This window comes from Heterodontus francisci, chromosome 5 (assembly GCF_036365525.1).
Source record: "Heterodontus francisci isolate sHetFra1 chromosome 5, sHetFra1.hap1, whole genome shotgun sequence".
NCBI lineage: Eukaryota > Metazoa > Chordata > Chondrichthyes > Heterodontiformes > Heterodontidae > Heterodontus > Heterodontus francisci.
This window is the reverse complement of record NC_090375.1, coordinates 74,254,796-74,278,085: the sequence shown is the minus strand read 5'-3', so window position 1 is coordinate 74,278,085 and position 23,290 is coordinate 74,254,796. Positions and strand designations below refer to the sequence as shown.

Below are 23,290 nucleotides of genomic sequence, written 5' to 3'. Positions count from 1 at the left end.
CCTTTGACAGCACCTTCCAAACCCACGGCCTCTACCACCTAGGAGGACAAGAGCAGCAGACGCTTAGGAACACCACCATCTGCAAGTTCCCCTCAAAGCTACACACCATCCTGACTTGGAACTATATCACCGTTCCTTCACTGTTGCTGGGTCAAAATCCTGGAGCTCCCTTCCTAACAGCACCGTGGGTGTAACTACCCCACATGGACTGCAGCGTTTCAAGAAGGCAGCTCACCACCACCTTCTCAAGGGCAATTCGGGATGGGCAATAAATGCTGGTCCAGCCAGTAACGTCCACATCCCATGAAGGAATAAAAAAAACTGTGCTGGCTTTTATTTATTAACCCATGTTTCTCCAAGTGCCAATTCTTTTATTATTATCTGTAAAAGCTTCCCCACAACAAACATTAGGCTAACTGACCTATAGTTGGTGGGTTTATCGCACTCTCCTTTTTCGAAGTGGGGTGGGGGATGTAACACTTGCAATCCTTCAGTCCAGTATCCAAGGAGATCGAAAGTTTGTGGTTGGAGCTTCCCAATTTCCACCCTTACTTCCCTCAGTAACCCAGAATGCATCTTAACCTGACCAGCTGACTTTTTCTACCTTAAACGCCTTAAATATCTCCTCTTTTTATTTTATCCAATGTCTCCACTATCTCCTCCTTTATTGCGAAATTAACAGTATTCTCTTCTTTAGTGAAGACAGATGAAAAATAGACATTTATTATCTCAGCCATGCCCTCCGCCTCCACAAGAAAATTTCCTTTTTGGTCCTAATGAGCCTAACCCTTGATTTTACTACCCTTTTACTACATATCTTTTTATTAAAGACTTTTTGATTCCCTTTTATATTATTCCCTAATCTATTCTAATATACTCTTTTTGCTCCTCTTATTTCCTTTTCCATTTCTCCTCTCTACTTTTTGTATTCAGTTTGGTTCTTTCCTGAACTTGTTTCATTTAACCTCATCCAGAGAGCTCAAGCTTTGGATGCCCTTCCTTTCCCCTTCATGGGAATATGTCTCGTCTGTACCCAAACCATCTCCACTTTGAAGGCCTCGCATTGGTCATTTACTGTTTTGCCTGCCAATCTTCGATTCTAATCCACCTGGGCCAGATCCTTTTTCAACTCACTTCAGTCAGCTCTAGCTCTCCTCCAATTGAGTAATTTCACTTGTTGAACCTGATTTTTAGGTCTCGCCGGGGACGCGTGGACTGCACGCTGGATCAGGAGCAGACCAGGTGCATGGAGACGGCAACACAGCAGGAAGCCAGTCAAGGCTGCCCCAAGAAATTAGGTGGGCCCCATGAAAGGGAGAATGGCTGAGAGGGGCATTCAACCATTGGCACACAGGTGCCATCGGGTGTGCACATGTTGTGCGGAAAGTGTTAACTATGTACTCGGGCAGTGCAGGGGGTCATCACCATCCTGGCATTGTATGGGCAGAAGAGGAGGGGACAAAGCTTCCAGACACAATTGTGAGGTCACCTGAGCACAAGGAAGGCAGCAACTGGCAATGGGAGCATGACTCTCAGATTCCATATCCAGTGGCAATGAGGAGTGAGAGCTAGGCAGTACATTCATTTCCAGACAGATGGGGACTCACAGGCACAAAGGGCCTCCATCGCTAGATTTCCAAGGTGCAGGGTACCATTGAATGCACCCATCATCCGCAGGAAGGGCAGAGCCCCAGGCTTAATGAAGGCAGTGGAGCGGGACAAAGGGTAGGAAGGCCACGGAGGCCATATCCCCAGCATAGGACCTACTGCCGAAGATGGAGCTACCTCGAGATGACTGAAAACCAATGCAGCAGGAGACTATGCCTCTCCAGGCAGAGCGTCACAGACATGTATGCCCTCATCCCGGAAAACCTCACACCTCATAGCAGTGCTCGCCATGCCCTGCCAGTAGCTGTCAAAATCACTATAGTCTTGAAATTCTTTGACTCTGGGTCCTTCCAAGGATAAGCTGTGGACCTTGGTAGCATCTCGCAAATGGCTGCACACCATTGCATCTCACAGGTTACTCTTGACCTTTTTGCAAGAGCCGGGCAATACATTCATTTCCAGACACGTGGGGCCTCGGAGGCAAAAAGGGCAGTGGGTTTCACCTGCATCTCGTGATTTCCTCAGGCACAGGGCATCAGTGATTGAATCCATGTGGCCATCAGGGTACTGAGTGAGCAGCCAGTGAAATTCATCAACAGGAAGGGCTTCCACTCCCTTAATGTTCAGCCGGTCAGCGACCACAACAAGAGCTTCCTGCATATGTGCACTTGCTTTCCTAGTAGTTGCCATTCTCCTTCATCGTCTGGCAGCTGCAGAGTGCTGCAGCTCTTCATTCCAGCCCCCAAACTAGATTTTAGGGGACAAGGGTTATCTCTTGAAGAAATGGCTACTCACCCCTTTATGTGACCCCAAGATGGAGTCAGAGGCACTACAACTGAAACCATCTGCTCACAAGGACCACAATCAAGCAGGCCGTTGGGCTTCTGACAATGCAGTTCCTGTGCCGAGACCGGTTGGGTGACTCCCTGCAGTACATTCCTGCAAGGGTCTTGAAGATTGTGGTGGTCTGATGCACTCTCCATAACATGGTCCTCTAGAGAGGTATGGATCTTGGTGTGAGATCCTGGAATGACACAGCCCATTGGAGGAAGAGGAGGAGCAGGACGTGGAAGAGGAGGAGGAAGATACAGAGCACAGAGGTGCCCTGGCTGCTCAGGGAGGTGGCTGGGTCTGGTGCAGGGCCCGAGTACCTCGTCAGGTTGCCATCAACATCAGGGATCATCTGATCCAGGAACTTTTCAGCTGAGCCGCTCTAATCCAAGAGAAGGGCATGGTCAGGAACGCACTTCGAGCTCCTGTGAGGACACTTCAATTGAAGACGCAGCCTGGAATAGATCCACTCTTACCGCCAATGAAGGATGCACATCTGTCCAGAGGTTTCACTGTCCCCATTTAAGGACCCTTGCTCCCCTTCATCACTTCATCCCTCTTTCTTGTCTCGCCATTAAAGTATGGAAGCTGACAAGTCTGGTGTCATGTATCAATATTTATATAGTGTGGAAAAATAGTAAAAGTGCAAATCTACATATAAGGCAAACCCCATTGAGCCACTCAGTGCTCTGTCTGATGAGGTGGCCTCCACTTTCAGCCACTTCTATGCGGTGTCCCCCTTGTGGTCTAGGATGAGGTAGAGGCAGCCTGCTCACTTGTCCCACTTGCGACTGAGATGCACAACTGGATAACATCAGGTCAGAGGCTGGGAATTCTGCAGCGAGTAACTCACCTACTACCTCCCCAATGCCTGTCCAATGCCATCTACAAGGCACAAGTCAGGAGTGTGATGGAATACTCTCCACTTGCTTGGATGGATGCAGCTCCAACAACACTCAAGAGGCTTGACACCATCCAGGACAAAGCAGCCCACTTGATTTGTACCCCATTCACCACCTTCAATATTCACTCCCTTCACTACCGACACACAGTGGTGGCAGTGTGTACCATATACAAGATGCACTGCAGCACTAAGAACACACTAAGATTCCTTCGATAGCAGCTTCCAAACCTACTACCTCTACCACCTAGAAAGACAAGGGCAGCAGCTGCATGGGAACACCACCACCTGCAAGTTCCCCTCCAAGCCACACACCATCCTGACTTGGAAATATTTCACTGTTCCTTCACTGTCACTGGGTCAACATCCTAGAACTCCCTTCCTAATGGCACTGTGGGTGTACCTACACCCCAAGGACTGCAGGAGTTCAAGAAGGTAGGTCACAACCATCTTCTCCAGGCAATTCAGGATGAGCAATAAATGCTGGCCGAGCCAGCAACTCCCACATCTCACGAATGAATAAAAAAATGTCAAGGGCAGTCACTCTCACCTCAGCTTTTTTGTCCATGTCTGGACCAAAGACTTAATGAGATCTGGAACCAAGTGCTCCTTGCAGAACCCAAACTGAGCATCAATGAACAGGTTATTGCTGCATAAGTGCCACTTGATAGCACTGTCAATGACACCTTCTATTACTTTGAGAGTAGACTGATGGGGCGATAATTGGCTGAATTGGATTTGTCTGCTTTTCCTGTGTGGACAGGACACACCTGGGAAATGTTTCACATTGTGAGGTAGAAGTCAGTGTTGTAGTTGTACTGGAACAGCTTGCCCATCAATAAAACTAGCAATCTATAACATGCGCACTCCTGCTGCTACTGATGTGAAGATTCAGCTTTACAATTTACAGAAGCTTGTGAAGCTATTTGGGTGAAAACAATTTTTAGAACTCAGTGAAAAGTTGTGTTCTCATTCTCATCTCTAGTCTTTAGGATGATCACCAAGTAGTATCAGAACCAAGCTACAGGCAGCCCCAAACCCACATCTTATTAAGGGAATAGATAGTGTGCAAAGAAAAATTGGCATACAGCTGCTCTTCACTAATGTAAATGGACTCCTAATTTTATGCTCCCCAACCTGTTCTTGGCCAGTTAACATGGTGGAGAGCAGGTATGTGTCAGGAACATGATGCAACACTATGCCTTCCACCACACCCCACCTCCACCACCAAATCTTAAACCTGCACCCATTCAGGTTAGGTAGGCAGGGTTAAAATCAACCCTTAACTTATGGACTCCCTCTGTACCTGTTATTCCCCAATCTGTGCTTGGACCTGAAGAATTACTCCTCCATATTCAGTACAAATGAGCTCCGAAATCAATCTTGAATCCAAACAAGATTAATTTTGATTATTCTGCATTTGTCCAATGTGCCAAATTTGAACCTCAGGTACAAACTCTGCCCATTCCCATTAAACACAACAAAGCCATTGCAAAATTCTGGAAGATGTTCTGGACAAAAGATTGTAGCCATAAGGAATTTCAAGTCCAATTCAGGTTGCCTCGTCAATTTTATGTATGTAACGTCTTCTCAAATCAACCTCTGCTAACTGATTGAATCAGTCAATAGACTGGGGTATTGGGCAGCTCCAATCCAGCAGGATAATTCTGCTATATATGCGGTGGATTATTAAGGGCAGAAAACAATGAATGGCACAACAAATTGTTCCTGTATAGACTGGCATTGTGTATTCCATTTGTTTTTACAGAAATTTGGTGCAGTGTATCTTTCATGTGCAATAACTACGCCTGAAAACACTGATGCCTGAGCACGTAGTATATCAACAGACATTGCATTGATAGGGTTCACTGCAACAGCACTTATATTTTCAACAGACTGCTGGGCCCCAATTCAGCACAGTTGGAAACTTATTTTCTGAAGTGAAAATAATTAAATCAGTAAAATTATGTGTAATAAAATAGTTAATTACGAGACTTATCTTTCTCCCAACCATCTGGTCCCAACTGTAATGATTATTTCTAACTATGTACAGTCCATCAACAAAAGTAGCAATCTATAAAATGTGCACTCCTGCTGCTACTGAGGTGAAGATTCAGCTTTATAATTTACAAAAGCTCCTGGAGCTACTTGGGTGAAAACAATTTTTGAACTCACAATGAAAAGTTGTGTTCCCATCCTCTTCTCTAATCTTTAGGATGATCACTAAGTAGAGTCAGAACCAAGACACAGGCAGCCCAAAACCCACATCTTATTAAGGGAATACAGAGTGAAGAAAACTTGGCATACAGCTGCTCTTCACTTGTGTGAATATACTTCTTGTGATTTTATGCTTAATAATAACAGCTGCCTATATATTGAGTGGATTTTGCAATCATTCCCTTATCTATAAAAATTTCCCACAAAATGCAATTCCTTACAGCACCGATCTAGAAAAACTATATTCATGTCTGATTACAAAATAAATAAGACTATATGAGAACCCTACAAATAGGGATGTGGTCACAGAACTGACAGTTGTCGATTGGTTATATACCCATCTGAAAATCAGGCTTTCCTAATTTCTGATCTTTTCTCTTCCATGTCATCAGCTTCCTCCTCTTCAAAGCACAGGAACAATGCAATTCCGAGAAGGAAATCCATTATTCCACTAAGCAGAGGCCCCATTAAATTCTCAGCAAGTTTCACAAAGACCTTTAAATGTTCAGAGACTGCAGCTTCTAAATAGTAGAAATGACTCCCGACCAAAGCAGTGCAACAGTGTTGCAGAATTGCATTCCTGTTTAACCTTTCATCTCACCAACTCCTCCTTATAATCTCCCAGTGTTGGTGGGTGACAATATTGTGTCACCATCACCAGCTTTACTTTCCAGACTACCTCTGCACCAGCCAAAAATCAGGGCCTGGCTCTTTACTCTTAGCCTCATTGACCCCAATCCGCAAACCAGGCTGGAACGGGGGAAGGGTGTTTGGCAGTTAAAATGAGAGCAGCGACATCCTGCTATGTCCCAGTGTTAGTCTCTTTTCAGCAGATGCACAGTACATCTGCAGGAAGGCAGCGGAGTCTTTAAATGTGTAGATCAGATCCCAACTCAGCAACGCTGATGTACTGGAAGCTGGAGACTGGTCTCTGCTTAGAACAATACAGGCTTAGTTGTTCTGAGTTATACTGCTAGTTCTGTATCATTCTGTGGTCAGTCAATCAGAGATTTGTCTGCTCAGCAGCACCTAAACACTAGTTATCTTTGTAAGGATAGCAATGGCCAAATGGAATAACTGATTCTTTGAAGTGCCAAAAAAATTTTAAATGAAGTTTCAGAAAAATCCAACATGGTTCAACAGACTGCCTGGAAACTTTTAAGTGTTATCTTTACACCAGTTTCAATTATAGTGAAGCCAGTGCAAAGCTGTAGTGCTGTGAGATTACCTCTTCAAGATCATCCACAACCTTGATGTCTTCCTGGTTCAGTGAATTCACTCCCAAGTCATACTGCAATTTTATCATCAATGTAATCAAAAACTTGTAACATCAATGCAGAAAATTATTGTAACTGGGTTAGTAAAGGTGCTTTGCAATTCTGGCTTTAGATGAGCTAGGTTAAAATCTCACATGACCTGACTTTCTTAGGATTATCTGTTATCTTTTGTACCTCTTCATATAGTGCACCTGTTCCAACATTCAACTAATGTTTGCCAAGCTACAGAATGAAAATACTACAGCAATCTATTACCTTTTGTCAACATAAAGTATAATTAAACAACATTTTGGAAGGAATTACATATTTACCTAATCTAATCTAAATGCAACTATTTAGTATCTATATGAATCAGAATCAATTTAAAACTTAATGACATTTTGCAAATGGGATTCAACTTGGAGACATGTGAGGTGATGCATTTGGGGAGGTCAAACAAGACAAAGGAGTACACAATTAATGGGAGGATACTGAGAAGTGTAGAACCTTGGAATAAATGTCCACAGATCCCTGAAGGTAGCAGGACAGGTCGATAAGGTGGCTAAGAAGACATTTGGAATCCTTTCCTTTATTAGCTGAGGAACAGAATATAAGAGCAGGAAGGTTATGCTGAAACTGTATAAATCATTAGTTAGGCCTCAACTTGAGTACTGTGTGCAGTTCTGGTCACCTCACTACAGAAAGGATGTAATTGCACTAGAGAGGGTACAGAGCAGATTTATGAGGATGTTGCCGGGACTGGAAAAACACAGCTATGAGGAAAGATTGGATAGGCTGGGGTCGTTCTCCTTGGAACAGAGAAGGCTGAGGGGAGATTTGATTGAGATGTACAAAATTGTGAGGGGCCTGAATAGAATGGAGGCAATGGGCCTATTTAGCTTAGCAGAGAGACCAGTGACTAGGGGACATAGATTTAAAGTGATTGGTAGCAAGATTAGAGGGGAGTTGAGGAAAAGTTTTTTCACCCAGAGGGTGGTAGGGATCTGGAACTCACTGCCTGTAAGGGTAGTAGAGGCAGAAACCCTAAACTCATTCAAAAGGTGTTTGGAAATGCACCTCAAGTGCCCTAACCTGCAGGGCCACGGACCAGATGCTGGAAAGTGGGATTAAACTAGGTGGCTCGTTTTTCTTCCGTCACAGACACAATGGGCCATGTGGCCTCTTTCTGTGCCATAAACGTTCTATGATTCTATATACCAATTAGGGGAATTTCTAGAATTTGGAAATATCACACATATTGGGCCATAATTGCTATCAAAATAACATTGAGACTAATCAAGCTCGCTGTCATTTACACACAAATGCTACAGCAACTTCAGGCAAGACAGATGCATCAATAAATGCAAAAATCCAGAAGGTACTGTCTGAGTTGCACCACTCTGTCATTAGCTTTATGAAAACCACATCTCACTGTCAGGCTCACCCTTGACATGCATTATATGGTGTGAAGTTACTGCACTTGTGCAATAGATACAAACAAAACTTGCCACAGAGAGTTAAGTCTTGTTCTCTCCAGTCTAAGTACCCTTTTAATAATGTGATAAGTGTTAATTACTGCCAGTCAACCTCTTACACTGAAAATTAACTATAAGTGTGGAGTCTCATTTCTTCAGGCTGATAATTGTTGTTGGAGATTCAACAACTGTAAAATTTTAATAATATGTTTAACTCTTCCTTTCTGTCCCCTTTTTCTCACTCTCTTAATCCAATCTTTGTTCCGAGGAAAGGTCACCGAGCTGAACATTGCCATTGTTTCCCTCTCTATAGATATTGCCAGACCTGCTGAGCATTTCCAGCATTTTCTGTTTTTATTTCAGATTTCCAGCATCCACAGTATTTTGCTTTTGCTTTCTTTCCTTCTCTTTACTTTTCTTTCTGTACCTAATTTGACATTGAATTCTCAAACTCTAATTTACATTTCTTTCACAGTCCTTGCACAGTTAATTTCACAATTCTTCATTCTGATTGGTTAAGGAGATACACAATTGCTTGCCCTGTTCACTCAGGTCCCAGGTGCCCTGTATCCCTTCCTGCAACATTATCAGCTCGCACCTCAGCAAAAAATGTAAGTGTAAATGTAAATGTGAAAATGTAAAATCCTAAACGTGTAAGGACAAGTATAACTTTAATGGCAGTTGCCGTAAAATGCCCAGCCATGGCAAATTATGGGCTATGAATGTATTAATTATTCAATGAGTTCCATTGTTATAAAAGTAGAAGGTAGGATACTTTAATTAATATACCACTTATTTATTTATTTAGAGATACAGCACTGAAACAGGCCCTTCGGCCCACCAAGTCTGTGCCGACCAACAACCACACATTTATACTCTTCTTTGGCCTCCATGTCTCGGGAGACAATGGGTAAGCGCCTGCAGGTGGTCAGTAGTTTGTGGAGCAGCACCTGGAGTGGCTATAAAGGCCAATACTAGAGTGACAGACTCTTCCACAGGTGCTGCAGATAATATTTACACTAACCCTACAGTAATCCCATATTCCCTACCACCTACCTACACTAGGAGCAATTTACAATGGCCAGTTTACCTATCACCTGCAAGTCTTTGGCTGTGGGAGGAAACCGGAGCACCAAGCGAAAACCCACGCGGTCACAGGGAGAACTTGCAAACTCCACACAGGCAGTACCCAGAATCGAACCCGGGTCCCTGGAGCTGTGAGGCTGCGGTGCTAACCACTGCGCCACTGTGCCACCCTGATGTGATTTTCAGAAAGTATTTATCACTTTAGAACATATTATTTGAATAGTTTCCTTTCCCAACCTAGAAATTGTTCCTGACTAAAAGAGAACAAGATTGTAAGGAAGAGAGGTAAATTTAATGTCAAACTTTCAGATCCATCCTAAAGTACTGAGAAAAAAACTGCATAATATCTCTTCTCCAAAAGGAGATATTATTTATTTGAGTCATAAAGGATCAGTGTCAAGGAAGGCCACATTACCCTCCCAACATGATCAAATGACTCCGGTCCCAGTTTGCACTGGAACCTTTAGTTCTGCTTCTTCTTCCACCCACTCTCTCTTACAATATTAAAAATTAACCAGCAAGGGAGTAGCTCTCTCGATATGCATGTAAGCATTGACATGCAAAGCTTCTTTGTCATTAACCTCAGTGAAAGGCACACAGTTGGCAGTGTAACTTGAGGCTGCAAATTGATTTTACACTGCATGCACTGGCCTGAGATCGATAGCTGTAGTGTAACTACGGCCGAAAATCAAAAGAAGCTACACCGTCTGCAAAGATTATTTTGATCATGAGTGGGAAAGCGGTTGCTCTAAAGCTTACATATATTCACCACACTATGGCCAGGATTTTATCTGGGCAACGGGGGTCTCCAACACATTGCCTCCTCTGGGGAAGGCCCACCAAATCAAATGCCAATTAGGCACTTAAGTAGACAGCGACAGAAGTCTCCCCCTTTAAGAGCTGTTGGCCAATCAGAGACCGGCAACTCCTTAACTGAGCTATGCCACCGCGGAAGTGGTGGCTGCTGCCGGTACTGGACTTAGCGGTGGCGCTGGATCCAGGCCACAAGTAAGTCAGGGTGGGAAGAGTTTCACAGGTGGGCGTTGCGGTGGAGTGGGGAGTAGGATCGGCAGCAAGGGCAGGGGGTGGATCTCACTAAGTTCCTTTTAACGAGGGACCTCCTAACCACCCCCCCAACCTCCTCAAGGAGCTGGTAAGCAACTTGCACAGGTTGCTTGCCATGCCCCCCCCCCCCCCACCCCCGCAGCGACTAGTCTGCTGCTGGGCAAATTCTAGCAGCAGAGGGATGAGGACCTTAAGTGGGCATTAATTGCCCACTTAAGGGCCTCAATTGATGGCAGGGCAGGAAGGCTGTTCATAGACCTTCCCACCTGGGACTTAATTTGGGTGGAGGCAGAAAGGTGGCAGAGTCCTTCCCTCCGGTTCTATGCTCAGCCCACCTTCAAAGTCGCCGCAGGGGACAACATGAAATTCTCCCCCATAGTAATACTTGAACAACTCTTACCTTAAAAACAAACATTTCACCCCGTAAGATAGCTAGCGTGTTGAAATTTCCATCACAGATATTAGGCTTGGCACCAGGATAGGAAGGTTTATCCCGAGTAGGTGGTCGAGGAGGTCTTGGTTGTCTGTTAGGCTTTCTTGGATCCAATGGTGGATTGGAACGATGTGGTGGTACTGTAGGTAAGGGCTTTGTAGGGTCTGTAATCTTATCTGGTGGACCTATTTAAAAATGTAGACAGAAACATATTAAATCAAGAATAATAGCTACTAATGTTCAGATATAAAAATATTGCGTTAGATTTTCAACTTGCCACCTGGGCAAAAAACTAACATTGCAGAACAGCACCTGTTTTAGAAACTGCCCAATTATCATTTCTATTGAAATGAATGGACAACATCAGTTTAATGCCAGAGAGGCGAGCTGAAAATCTATGCGATGTTATGCAGCTACAAACCATATATCTTCTGGATGCCCTGTAAGTCATCTTGAGGAAGCTGGAAGTTTTCTGTATCCATATACTGGTAAAATGGAGCCATGATTGCACTGGGATCATTGGAGTGTTCCAGGCCTAGCGCATGGCCTAGTTCATGAACTGCAACCAGAAATAAATCATTTCCTATGGAAAAAAAGAAAAAAGATGTAAATTGACTGTTAAACCTAATTGTAAAAAAAAGAGTTAAGTTTTGATAATTTGTAGGAGAAAATGGGGGTGAAGAGAAAATAAAATAAGAAAAGGAAGGTAAAGAGATGGAAAATCTTTCAGAAATACACGTATTAGATGTTATGCGAGTGCTTCCATTTAAAAAAAACATATATGTTTTTAAGGACTCATATTTAAGTTATGGAAATGGATTCATTTGGAAGTCTGAAGAAATGCTGGGATTTGTTTTTTTTTCACTGGGCTCATTGAAAGCCACACTTGACTGTGGAAACAATTACTGGAAGAAAAAGGAGTGCTAAAAACAACCTTTACTGGCGATCACCTGCCTTAAGATAAATAAACAACAGGACCCTTGGACAAAGGGGAGATGTTTATAGAGAAGCCGCATGTCAAGGTTTATGGAGATTGACTTTCTATTTGGGGTTTGGATATTGTTTTCAGTTCAGTTAGGGTCTGAACAGTTTTAAAGACAGTTGGCGATAAGCCTACCAGAGAGCAGCCACCATCAGCTCATTCTTTTCTATCGCTTTGAGAAGCCCTGAGAATCAAGCGTTAGAAATAGAGAAACTGAAGCAGCATTTTTCCTGAGACGCTCCTGGAAGGCCTGCCAGATTAATTCTTGATGCCACCTGAAACGAACTGCTCAAGAAAAGATCCCAGTGACCCGTCACTGTATAACCGGACGCCAGACCAAAAGGGACAACTGACATCCTTCCATATCTTCCCTTTTTTTCTTCAAGGATTAGCAAGTATTTGGCCAAAGTATTCTTGCAACAGCTCTGCAGAGAGAATTTCTGTATTTGTGTCAGTGTGTGTGAGAGTTTGTGTGTGGGGTATTTTAAATGGTAACTTTCATATTTTAATCTGTGTAATTTCTGCCTGGGAGGGTGGTAGAGGCGGGTTGCCTCACATCCTTTAAAAAGTACCTGGATGAGCACTTGGCATGTCACAACATTCAAGGATATGAGCCAAGTGCTGGTAAATGAGATTAGGTAGACAGGTCAGGTGTCTTTAATGCATCGGTGCAGACTCAATGGGCCGAAGAGCCTCTTCTGCACTGTATTATTCAGTGATTCTGTAAAGCAGCAGCTGAAGCATTATGGTGTGGGAGGAAATCTGCAGAAGATGCTGACAGATGTAATTATCTCCTACCAACCTTGAAAAACATCACATTTTAAATCTTTCCTAAGTCATACAAGTAACATTTACAATGATTTAGAATTTTACAATTTATCTTATGAGTCCATAAATGTAATTTCCTACATAAGTGTATTTCTTTTTTGTCTTTAGAATGTATAATTGGGATTATCATGTTTCAGCAAATTTTTGGCTATGGGCGGAATTTTACAGCACCAAACGAGTGGGCTGGTGGCTGGGGTGGGGGTTGGGGGTGCGTAAAATTGATTGGAAGGCAGGCGGGCCGTTCCCTACCCCCTCCCGCTCCCATCACCATTTTAAACCGGGCAGCAGCAGTGAGAAATGGACTGCCTGCCCCAGGACAATCAAGACCCTTAAGCGGCCAATTAACTGTCACATAAAGGGACTCCTCTCACCACCGCAGGTATTTTACCTTGGCGGGTGGACGGCAAAGGCCCCAAGAAAACCGCCAGGTAAAAGCTGGTGACCTTCTTGCCGGGAGGGGGGGGGGGCCTCCTGATTGGGCACCCTATGCCCCACGGAGGACAGCCCCTGAAGCCCCAACTGCCCCCACGCACAACACTACCCCCTTCCCCAATCCAACTGGCACCCCTTGCCTTGCCGGGGCCTGGCCAATTCTCCCCAGCGAGGCCCCAAATACTTACCTTTGTTCTGGGACTGTCCTTCACCTTGCTTGCGATGGCTGGGTGTAGTCCGAGCAGTGGCCACCACTCCCAGTGGCACTGCTGGGACTAAGAGCTGCCGGCCTGCTGATTGGCTGGCAGCTCCATTAGGCGGGACTTCATGCCTCAAGGAGCTGGAAGTACTGCCCAAGGCCAATTAAGGGCCTGGCAGGGAAGGGCGAAAAATCCTAGTGTGGCTCCCCAGGCCCGACGGACGCAGGTTCGCCCTTGACTTTTCGGCCAGTGGGCGGGGCCTCCCAACCAATGTAAAATTCTGGCCCAAGTTTCCACAAAGAAAATTGCAAATAAGAATTACTTTGAATGTTTCTTAAGCAAAGTGCCTTTTAAATATTTTTTTCAAGCACCTAAACAAAAAGGTGATTAATACTTTAAATGGAAGTTGGTTTCCTCATAGATTACACAATAAACAACTCACTAACTTGTGTAGGTGCTCAAACCCAATTTTTACCTCCTACCCACCCCGCCCACACTGACTGGGCAGTGCTGGGCTAAAGTTACACCTCTACGTTTTTAAACTTCTGCTCTATTCTTCAGGCAGTAAATCACAGACCCTGAGAATATTACACTTTATAATATCATAGTCCATACTATCAGCAGAATTGAAATGAAAAACTGTCATAAGTGATTTTCTGCTCAGTGATATTTCCAATTCGTTGACCCATTTTTGTCTCAATTGTGGTGACAAGCTAACAACTCAAATGTTTGGATAAAATTATTTAAAATCATTCCCGTTTTTAAATTTTGATTAAGATTTGATTTAATAAAATGCTTGGGCCTTGAGTTCCATGACCCTTGACTCTTGTTGCGTGTTCCTCTGTGCTTTGCTTTGTATCATTATGCAAAGATTACTTGCACTGATTGAACAAAATGAGACTGACTGTAACTATTGCTCTACATGTTTACTTCCTGTGAAATAGTGCAGCTCAGATATTCGTATCAAACCTCAACTTACCAAGTATTAACTCGGTCCATCTTCAGGGAGATTGAAGAGGTACATGTGCAAAAGACACAAATATCTGTTTTAAATTATAAGGGGATGCTTTTGTTATACTACTGCTCAAGTAGATACAGATCTGTGTCAGTCAATTCCTCTATATATTAAGACACTCAGACCACTTATCTGAGTTATTTATTCCAACCCTGAGAAGGAAACTATGGCAGAGCTAAATTTGTAACAGGGATGTTTGACAGTAATGATTATCATCATTATGGTGATGATAGCTTCTCACATTTTAGAAGTTCTACCTAATTGGCAAAATGTAGAATACATTTTCTAATATACACTGACTCTGGTGTCTTGGCAATAAAAGTGTTGAGTGTTACTTGCTAAGCCTGCAGTCATTACAATACAAATGTTAACCTTTGAGTGGTAAAGCCACCACTTACCAAATAATGAGTGCAGTGGTCTTACTACTCCACTGTCGCAACAAGCCCATATACAATCCAAAAACAGAATTTATCAAAAGTCCTGAAATCCACAGCATATCTCTTACAAAGGAAAGAATGGTTGTGAGAGCAATTCAAGATGTCTTTGGGGATTCTAAACCATGCACTTGCACAGTTTCATGTGCCGTCAGAAGCCAACCATCAGATCACTCACTTGTAATCATTCCCTGGGATGATATATATTTGGAATAAACTGTCCGACAGAGTAGTAAAAGGAAAAACATTTCATTGTTCAAAATAGTAGACAGATGAGCTTTGACGGGCCTAAAGGCCTTTATTCAGCCCTGAGTTTGCTTATAGTTATGTTCTAACCTTTCCCAATCGTCCACCATTCATTTAACAGAGGAAAAAGTAATCATTGTTTCACAGTGTGCTTTAATGTGAGGTTCCTTTCTTCCACCGAGTCAAAAGTGTCCATGAATTGAGTACTACATTGCTTTGGGTGATAAATGGAATAAAAACATTTCTATATTCTCACAGCTAAACGAACTAAAAGTTATTTTAGTATTGATAATTTAATACAGATATTATAAAGTTTGAATTGTTACTTAAATATAAATTAGTCTGTTTAATATTTTCACTGATTTTTCTACCATAGGATGGCAGCAATAAATTCTTTAAGGTTACTGTAATAGAAAACTATGGTTTGGATTCTTCACAGCAACCCTGTCTCAAATTGAGCAAGATCATCATGTAGAATGAAGGAAAGTGAGCTGACTTCTGCCTCATCACCCAACCTCTAGTCCCCTCCCCTGCTCCCACTGGGACACACTGGTCTTTGCTAACCCACCTGCTGCATGTAAATAGATGCAAAAAAGCGAGGCCCAGGACCTTGACGGACTTCCTTCCCACCAGCTTGTGTTAGCGCCACTTTCCAGGACCATTAATGGGATGGTGGCAGTAGGCCCAGGGATGTGCAGTAATAGCCCGGAGGTGCCCTGTGGAGGGAAAGGCCTTGTAATGGCTTCCTCAGCTTCCATTCTACTCTCATATGTCTACAGTTGCTAATGTCTTTGGAGTGTTTCTACCAATTTAAACCCACCCCACCTCTGCTGGGCAGCAGGTATACTGCTGGAAGCCCGAGACACATTGGAAATGAGCCTGAATCTATGGAAAAAAGTTGGGGTTGGGCAGATTTGAAGAAGCAGGCAGCTGTCCCTGTGACGTTTCTGAGATGACATTGCGTCCTAACTCACTGGCAGTTATGTGATCTACCAGGCTTTTCAGAGCAGGACCACATCCTGGATTCCAAACGATTTGTCCAAAATACTATTTCCTTTAATGTTTTGAAATGCTCCCTGTTGTAAGAGATTGATCTCCTGGGGGTAGGGAAGTGGGATCATGTGCTCCACAGATAATCTACCAGCCTGCCATTGGCATATAAATTGCAAGACCTCCCATGAAAAGTACATACATAAATAAGTGACAGTAGAAGACCAGCAGGTCCTTTGAGACTCTCCCAGCTTGTTTCATACTGAATGAATTCTGCTAATCTCCACAATCCAATTATCAATATCCAGAAACTAAAATAATATTCACGAGGGTTAAATATACTAGAACCAATTAGAACCAACAGTGGAAAACAGGTGAGTTGCAGCCTATTTAGAAGTCCAGGCCTCATTTACATTCCTCCAGCAAGTTGTCAGTGCCAGGTAGCAGCCGTTCCCAGGATGAGTCTTGCATGGACTGGCAGCAGTCTGGCTTTTTTCTGGATCCAGGCGGTGGACATTCCTGAGCCATCTTGTGAGTGGCCGCCAAGGGGTGCTCATTAGATGACTCACTCCAATAAGGGTGCTGCGATTGCCACACTTTAATTAAACATCTGACCTGTTTCAGGCGGGCTCCGAGATCATCCTTGTGAAGATCCCTTACAAAATGTTGGTGGCTGGGATCAGAGAGTGGTATTTGCAGGATTTCATTCCTGCCTCATTACTGCTAATTGGTGGGAGATAAAATTGGCTCCACTGTGTGCTGTGATTGCAGATTATATCCCGGGTGTGTGCTGAGCAACGTTAGCTCAACTGGCCTTAAGGTCAACATGACCTGGAATTTTCTTTTGGAGGTGCTTTCAGCTTGGCATCAGATCTTCCTGGGCAGTATGGCAAAATCCCATTTTCACATGTAAACAGAGTTTTCACTACACTATTGGAGATGTTATGACAGAAGAGCAGGCAGGATAAGCTCCGAGCAAATTTCTGCTCCATGCGTCTGAGGTAGCAAGGGGAAAAATTGGTTACAGTTTCCACTCTTAATCACAATAACCCTTGTTGGAAAATGAATGTATGTGGACAATGAGTGGAGGGCATGATCAGGCTCTGCTGTGATGTTTCTCACAGTCAAATAGCCAGCAGACACATTGACTAGGCTTACAAATGAAGAAAGGTCTCTCAGCTGAGGTTCTGAAGGGTACTCAGCATCTGTTGACCTATACCAAAGCATGAATCACTACCTTCAGGACAGAAATGAGAAAATAAAATCAGAGACATGCACGAATGGCCATGAATTACTCAGTGAACCATTATGCACATTTTTATAGAATCATCCAGATTGTTTCTATTAATATTCATGAATCAACTAGGAAGACAAAATATGTCATTTCAGCCTTTAACAGACTTTTCCTTTACAGATGTACACACAATCCTTCATGCATATCCACACACAGATATGTGTAGGACGGTTGAACAAATTCACACTGCTGCCTCTTAGTGTACGAGTCAAACAAGCGTAAAATGTCAAATTTCCAACAGCAGCTAAAACTGAATAAGCACAGAGAGGGAAAAAAAGGCCACACTCATTTGAACACAGTTCCAGGACCAAACAACACAGCAAAGGAATAACAGCAACAAAAATTTCAAGATCCTGACATGGCTGAAATTGCATAAAAATGAATGGGTATTTTAGAACATTCATTTAGAACTTTCCAACAGCTTACCTTTGGGGTAAAGATTGGTCTGAAATGGTTGCACAAAATGAGCTTTATTGGTTTGGCCATGCGTTATATATAGCACCTGATATTTAATTCCATTGACTGTAACGGAACTGAATATCAGATGCTGTGTATAACGGGTGGCCAATCCGATATCGCCTGTTTTGTGCCAGTGCTTAAGGCAAATTTCAATCCATTTATCTTTCTAGTAAATGTAACAGCATATACATTTTCCGATTTTAGTATCACATAATTTTAATATGGGATGAAAAAGAAATTAACTGGCTTTATTATTTAATTTTGTTTTCTAATGTGTACATTTTGAACTGATTGGAGTGACGTATGCAACCAGGTCCTGTATGAGTCAGAATTACTTTTCTTGTATGAGATATAAAAGACCTGGATTCCCGTATAAGGAGTACAATTTTGAAGTGCATGAATGATACAAACTTGGCAACATAGTAAATAGTGAGCAGCATAGTAGGTGACTTCAGGAGGACATAAAGAGAATGGAGAAATGGGTAGACACATGACAGATGCAATTTAATGCAGAAAAGTGTGAAGTATTTATTTTGGGAGAAACGACAGTATAAGAACAAAGAGAACAAAGAACAAAGAAAATTACAGCACAGGAACAGGCCCTTCGGCCCTCCAAGCCTGCGCCGATCCAGATCCTCTACCTAAACATGTCGCCTATTTTCTAAGGGTCTGTACCTCTTTGCTTCCTGCCCATTCATGTATCTGTCTAGATACATCTTAAAAGACGCTATCGTGTTCGCATCTACCACCTCCGCTGGCAACGCGTTCCAGGCACCCACCACCCTCTGCGTAAAGAACTTTCCACGCATATCCCCCCTAAACTTTTCCCCTCGCACTTTGAACTCGTGACCTCTAGTATTTGAATCCCCCACTCTGGGAAAAAGCTTCTTGCTATCCACCCTGTCTATACCTCTCATGATTTTGTACACCTCAATCAGGTCCCCCCTCAACCTCCGCCTTTCTAATGAAAATAATCCTAATCTACTCAACCTCTCTTCATAGCTAGCGCCCTCCATACCAGGCAACATCCTGGTGAACCTCCTCTGCACCCTCTCCAAAGCATCCACATCCTTTTGGTAATGTGGCGACCAGAACTGCACGCAGTATTCCAAATGTGGCCGAAACAAAGTCCTATACAACTGTAACATGACCTGCCAACTCTTGTACTCAATACCCCGTCCGATGAAGGAAAGCATGCCGTATGCCTTCTTGACCACTCTATTTACCTGCGTTGCCACCTTCTGGGAACAATGGACCTGAACACCCAAATCTCTCTGTACATCAATTTTCCCCAGAACTTTTCCATTCACTGTATAGTTCACTCTTGAATTGGATCTTCCAAAATGCATCACCTCGCATTTGCCCTGATTGAATGCCATCTGCCATTTCTCTGCCCAACTCTCCAATCTATCTATATTCTGCTGTATTCTCTGACAGTCCCCTTCACTATCTGCTACTCCACCAATCTTAGTGTCGTCTGCAAACTTGCTAATCAGACCACCTATACTTTCCTCCAAATCATTTATGTATATCACAAACAACAGTGGTCCCAGCACGGATCCCTGTGGAACACCACTGGTCACACGTCTCCATTTTGAGAAACTCCCTTCCACTGCTACTCTCTGTCTCCTGTTGCCCAGCCAGTTCTTTATCCATCTAGCTAGTACACCCTGGACCCCATGCGACTTCACTTTCTCCATCAGCCTACCATGGGGAACCTTATCAAACGCCTTACTGAAGTCCATGTATATGACATCTACAGCCCTTCCCTCATCAATCAACTTTGTCACTTCCTCAAAGAATTCTATTAAGTTGGTAAGACATGACCTTCCCTGCACAAAACCATGTTGCCTATCACTGATAAGCCCATTTTCTTCCAAATGGGAATAGATCCTATCCCTCAGTATCTTCACCAGCAGCTTCCCTACCACTGACGTCAGGCTCACCGGTCTATAATTACCTGGATTATCCCTGCTACCCTTCTTAAACAAGGGGACAACATTAGCAATTCTCCAGTCCTCCGGGACCTCACCCGTGTTTAAGGATGCTGCAAAGATATCTGTTAAGGCCCCAGCTATTTCCTCTCTCGCTTCCCTCAGGAACCTGGGGTAGATCCCATCCGGACCTGGGGACTTGTCCACTTTAATGCCTTTTAGAATACCCAACACTTCCTCCCTCCTTATGCCGACTTGACCTAGAGTAATCAAACCTCTGTCCCTAACCTCAACATCTGTCATGTCCCGCTCCTCGGTGAATACCGATGCAAAGTACTCGTTTAGAATCTCACCCATTTTCTCTGACTCCACGCATAACTTTCCTCCTTTGTCCTTGAGTGGGCCAATCCTTTCTCTAGTTACCCTCTTGCTCCTTATATATGAATAAAAGGCTTTGGGATTTTCCTTAACCCTGTTTGCTAAAGATATAATCTAAATGGCATAATTTTGAAGGAGGTCGCACAAGCAGAGGGACCGGGGGTGCACATGCACAAATCCTTCAAAGTGGCAGGGCAAATTGGTAAGGTAATTAAGAACGTGTATAGGATACTTGGCTTTGTAAGTATACCACTGAATACAAAAATAAGGAAGTCATGCTAAGCCTTTACAAATCACTAGTTAAGCCTCAGATTGAGTATTGTGTAAAAGTCTTTTTTAAAATTCATTTATGGGATGTAGGTGCTGCTTGCAAGGGCAGCATTTATTGCCTATCCCTAATTGGCCTCAAGAAGGTCATAGTGAGTCACCTTCTTGAACTATTGCAGTCCACGTGGTATAAGTATGCCCACAGTGTCGTTCGGTAGGGAGTTCCAGGATTTTGATTCAGCGATGATGAAGGAATGGTAATATCTTTGTGAGTCAGGATAGTGTGTGACTTGGAAGGAAACTTGCAGGTGGTGGTGTTCCCTTGTTCTTTTATGCAGTGGAGGTCATGGGTTTGGAAGGTGCTGTCGTAGAACCCTTGGTGAATTGCTACAGTGCATTTGCTACAGTACCTCTTGGGCACCACGCTTTAGGAATGATGTCAAGATCTTGGTAAGGATACAGAGGAGGTTTACTAGGGTGATATCAGGATTTCAGTTATGTGGAGAGATTGGAGAAGCTGAGATTGCTTTCCTTAGAGTAGAGAAGGCTCATGGAGGTATTGAAAACTGTGAGGGGTTTTGATAAAGAAAGTAGGGAGAAACTGGCATGTGGTTTAGTAACCAGAGGTCACAGATTTAAAATATTTGAAAAATAGAGCTGGAGGGGCAATGAGAATAAATTAATTCACACAGAGAGTTGTAATAATCGGGAATGCACTACCTGAAAAAGGTGGTGGAATCAGATTCTGTTGCATATTTCGAAAGGCAACAAGACATGCATTTGAAGAGAACGAATTTGCAGAGTTATGGGGAAAAGGCTGGGGTATGGCCAAAATTGGACAGATCTTTCAAAAACCTGGCAAAGGCATGCCAGGCTGAATGGCCCCCTTCTGTGCAGTATGATTTATCCAAATTGTGCATTCTAAATATTAACAAGATTGTCTGACAGCAGGGAATGATTTCTACTTAGAACTGGTGTAACAAAATTATAACGCTATTCTTCACAAATGGATTTAGGATTTTGCTGCACCTAGTACAAGAACAAAATCTTCCCCCAGTGATCCTGAAGCTCTGCTTTAAATCCTTCCTGATAAAGCTGCTCCAATAAATTCAAAGTCAACCAGGCTATTTAAGAAAAAGGCCGCTGTTACAGTTACATATCAGCAGTTAGTTCACGCTCAGTCTACACAAGGACACTTGGTATGTAAAGCGACAACTGGAAAACCTACATCAAGCATTTCCTGTGCCTTCCCCAGAGGTTTATAACAAATATCATTTTAATTAGCAGCTTCTGACTTTAAAATCTTACTGTAAATGAAAACAGACATCAACCTAACTAATCTCTATGGAATAATGAATAAATAATATATTCCCAAATGTTTGCTTTTCCATTTTGGAGGGACTAATAAGTTCATTTACCACAAGCACAAATTCCCACAATTAAATAAAACATCTATGATTTAATAACTTCAACATAGAAGTATCCCTGGTAATGAGCTACAATGCAAGTCCACTGAGCAAGCCAGACAACATACTCCCAGCTTTCTATGTATGTTATTCTGTAAGATTTTTTTTTCCAAATTCTTTTATGGGATGTGGGCATCACTGGCAAGGCCAGCATTTGTTGCCCATCCCTAATTGCCCTTGATAGCTGAGTGGCTTGCTAGGCCATTTCAGAGAGCAGTTAAGAGTCAACCACATTGCTGTGGGTCTGGAGTCACATGGAGGCCAGGCCAGGTAATGACAGCAGATTTCCTTCCTGAAAGAACATTAGTGAACCAGATGAGTTTTTACAACAATCAATGATTTAATCGCACCATTACTGAGACTAGCTTTCAATTGCAGATTTTTTTCCAATGAGAAAATAGAATTCAAACAGCTGTGGCGGGATCTGAACCCATGCCCCCAGAACTAGGCTGCTGCATTATTAGCTCAACGACACCACCATCTCCCCCATCTAGGAGGAAGTATGTGATAATGACACAAGTTAACTTGTGCACTGAATGTTCCCTGTTTTCTGTTATAGTTTGGCTTCCATTCACGTTCCTCTTCCTTGCCTTGCCTTGCCAAGAACACAATGCTATAAAGTTGCGTGAACAAATTTTTGGCTGTGAGCAAATTATCTTGCTGCACTTTACTGCAGGATCTCAGTGAAGCTACCTACTGTATTACCACATCACACCATGAGTATTTAAAGGCACAAGCAACCAGGTGAATGGAACATTTGTCTCATCAAATGTGTGCCCACTTAAAGTGGCTTCTATTGTATAAAGACATGATATTATTGCCATATCTGGTCTTAATTTCCTTTTTAGTCACCTTGCTTTTTATAATATTCATTGAACATATTATGGGGTGAATTTTCCCAGCCCCGTGATAGCGGGCTTGGTGATGGGGTGGGGCGGAGGGGTAGCTGGGAAAATGGGGGGGAGCCACGTCGGGATGGCTCCCTGATGTATTCCCACTGCTGGGGAACATTCCTATGAGTGGATGGGTAACCAGATCAGCTGCCCACTCCACAGAGGCAGACAGCCAGTTAAAACAATTAGGTCTGATATTGTGGGCATTTTGCCGCTAGCGGAGTGGCCCCCTTCCACGCGCAGAGGCTGCCATCGCAATGGAGACAGCCTCCCTGTGGCAGGCCAGTGGGCCATCGGAGCCAAGGCTCCCTGCTGCAAAGAGGGGGCCACGGCCAAGAAAGGCCTTACCAGTGGCCTAAACAATCTACCCGGATGGGTTTCCCTTCAGCGTCGAGGGGTCTAACGGCTTCGGCCCTAATACCGGGAGAGGTGAGCACTGCTGAGGCAGGTTGGGGACCACAAAGGTGTCTCAACATGGAGGCACCCTCAGAGGAATGCCCACCTCTCCTAGTGGTGCTGCCTAGGGTTTAGAGTTGTCAGCCCTCTGATTGGGCCAGCAGCACCAGGAGCCTGCCCGCTGTCCTTAAACAGCAAGCGTGG

The 23,290-nt window shown here is 43.5% G+C and overlaps 1 protein-coding gene across 2 annotated transcripts in view; it reads right to left on the bottom strand.

The window, feature by feature from the left end:
* LOC137369913 (matrix metalloproteinase-16-like) overlaps positions 1 to 23,290 on the bottom strand; it is a 306,491-nt gene that overhangs the window by 95,901 nt on the left and 187,300 nt on the right. For both annotated transcript variants that reach the window (XM_068031639.1, XM_068031640.1), the window contains 2 exons: positions 11,294 to 11,455; positions 10,840 to 11,057 (listed from right to left, as the gene is read on the bottom strand). In XM_068031639.1, coding sequence (XP_067887740.1) covers positions 10,840 to 11,057; positions 11,294 to 11,455 — 380 coding nt within the window. The remainder of the gene's footprint in view (positions 1 to 10,839; positions 11,058 to 11,293; positions 11,456 to 23,290) is intronic.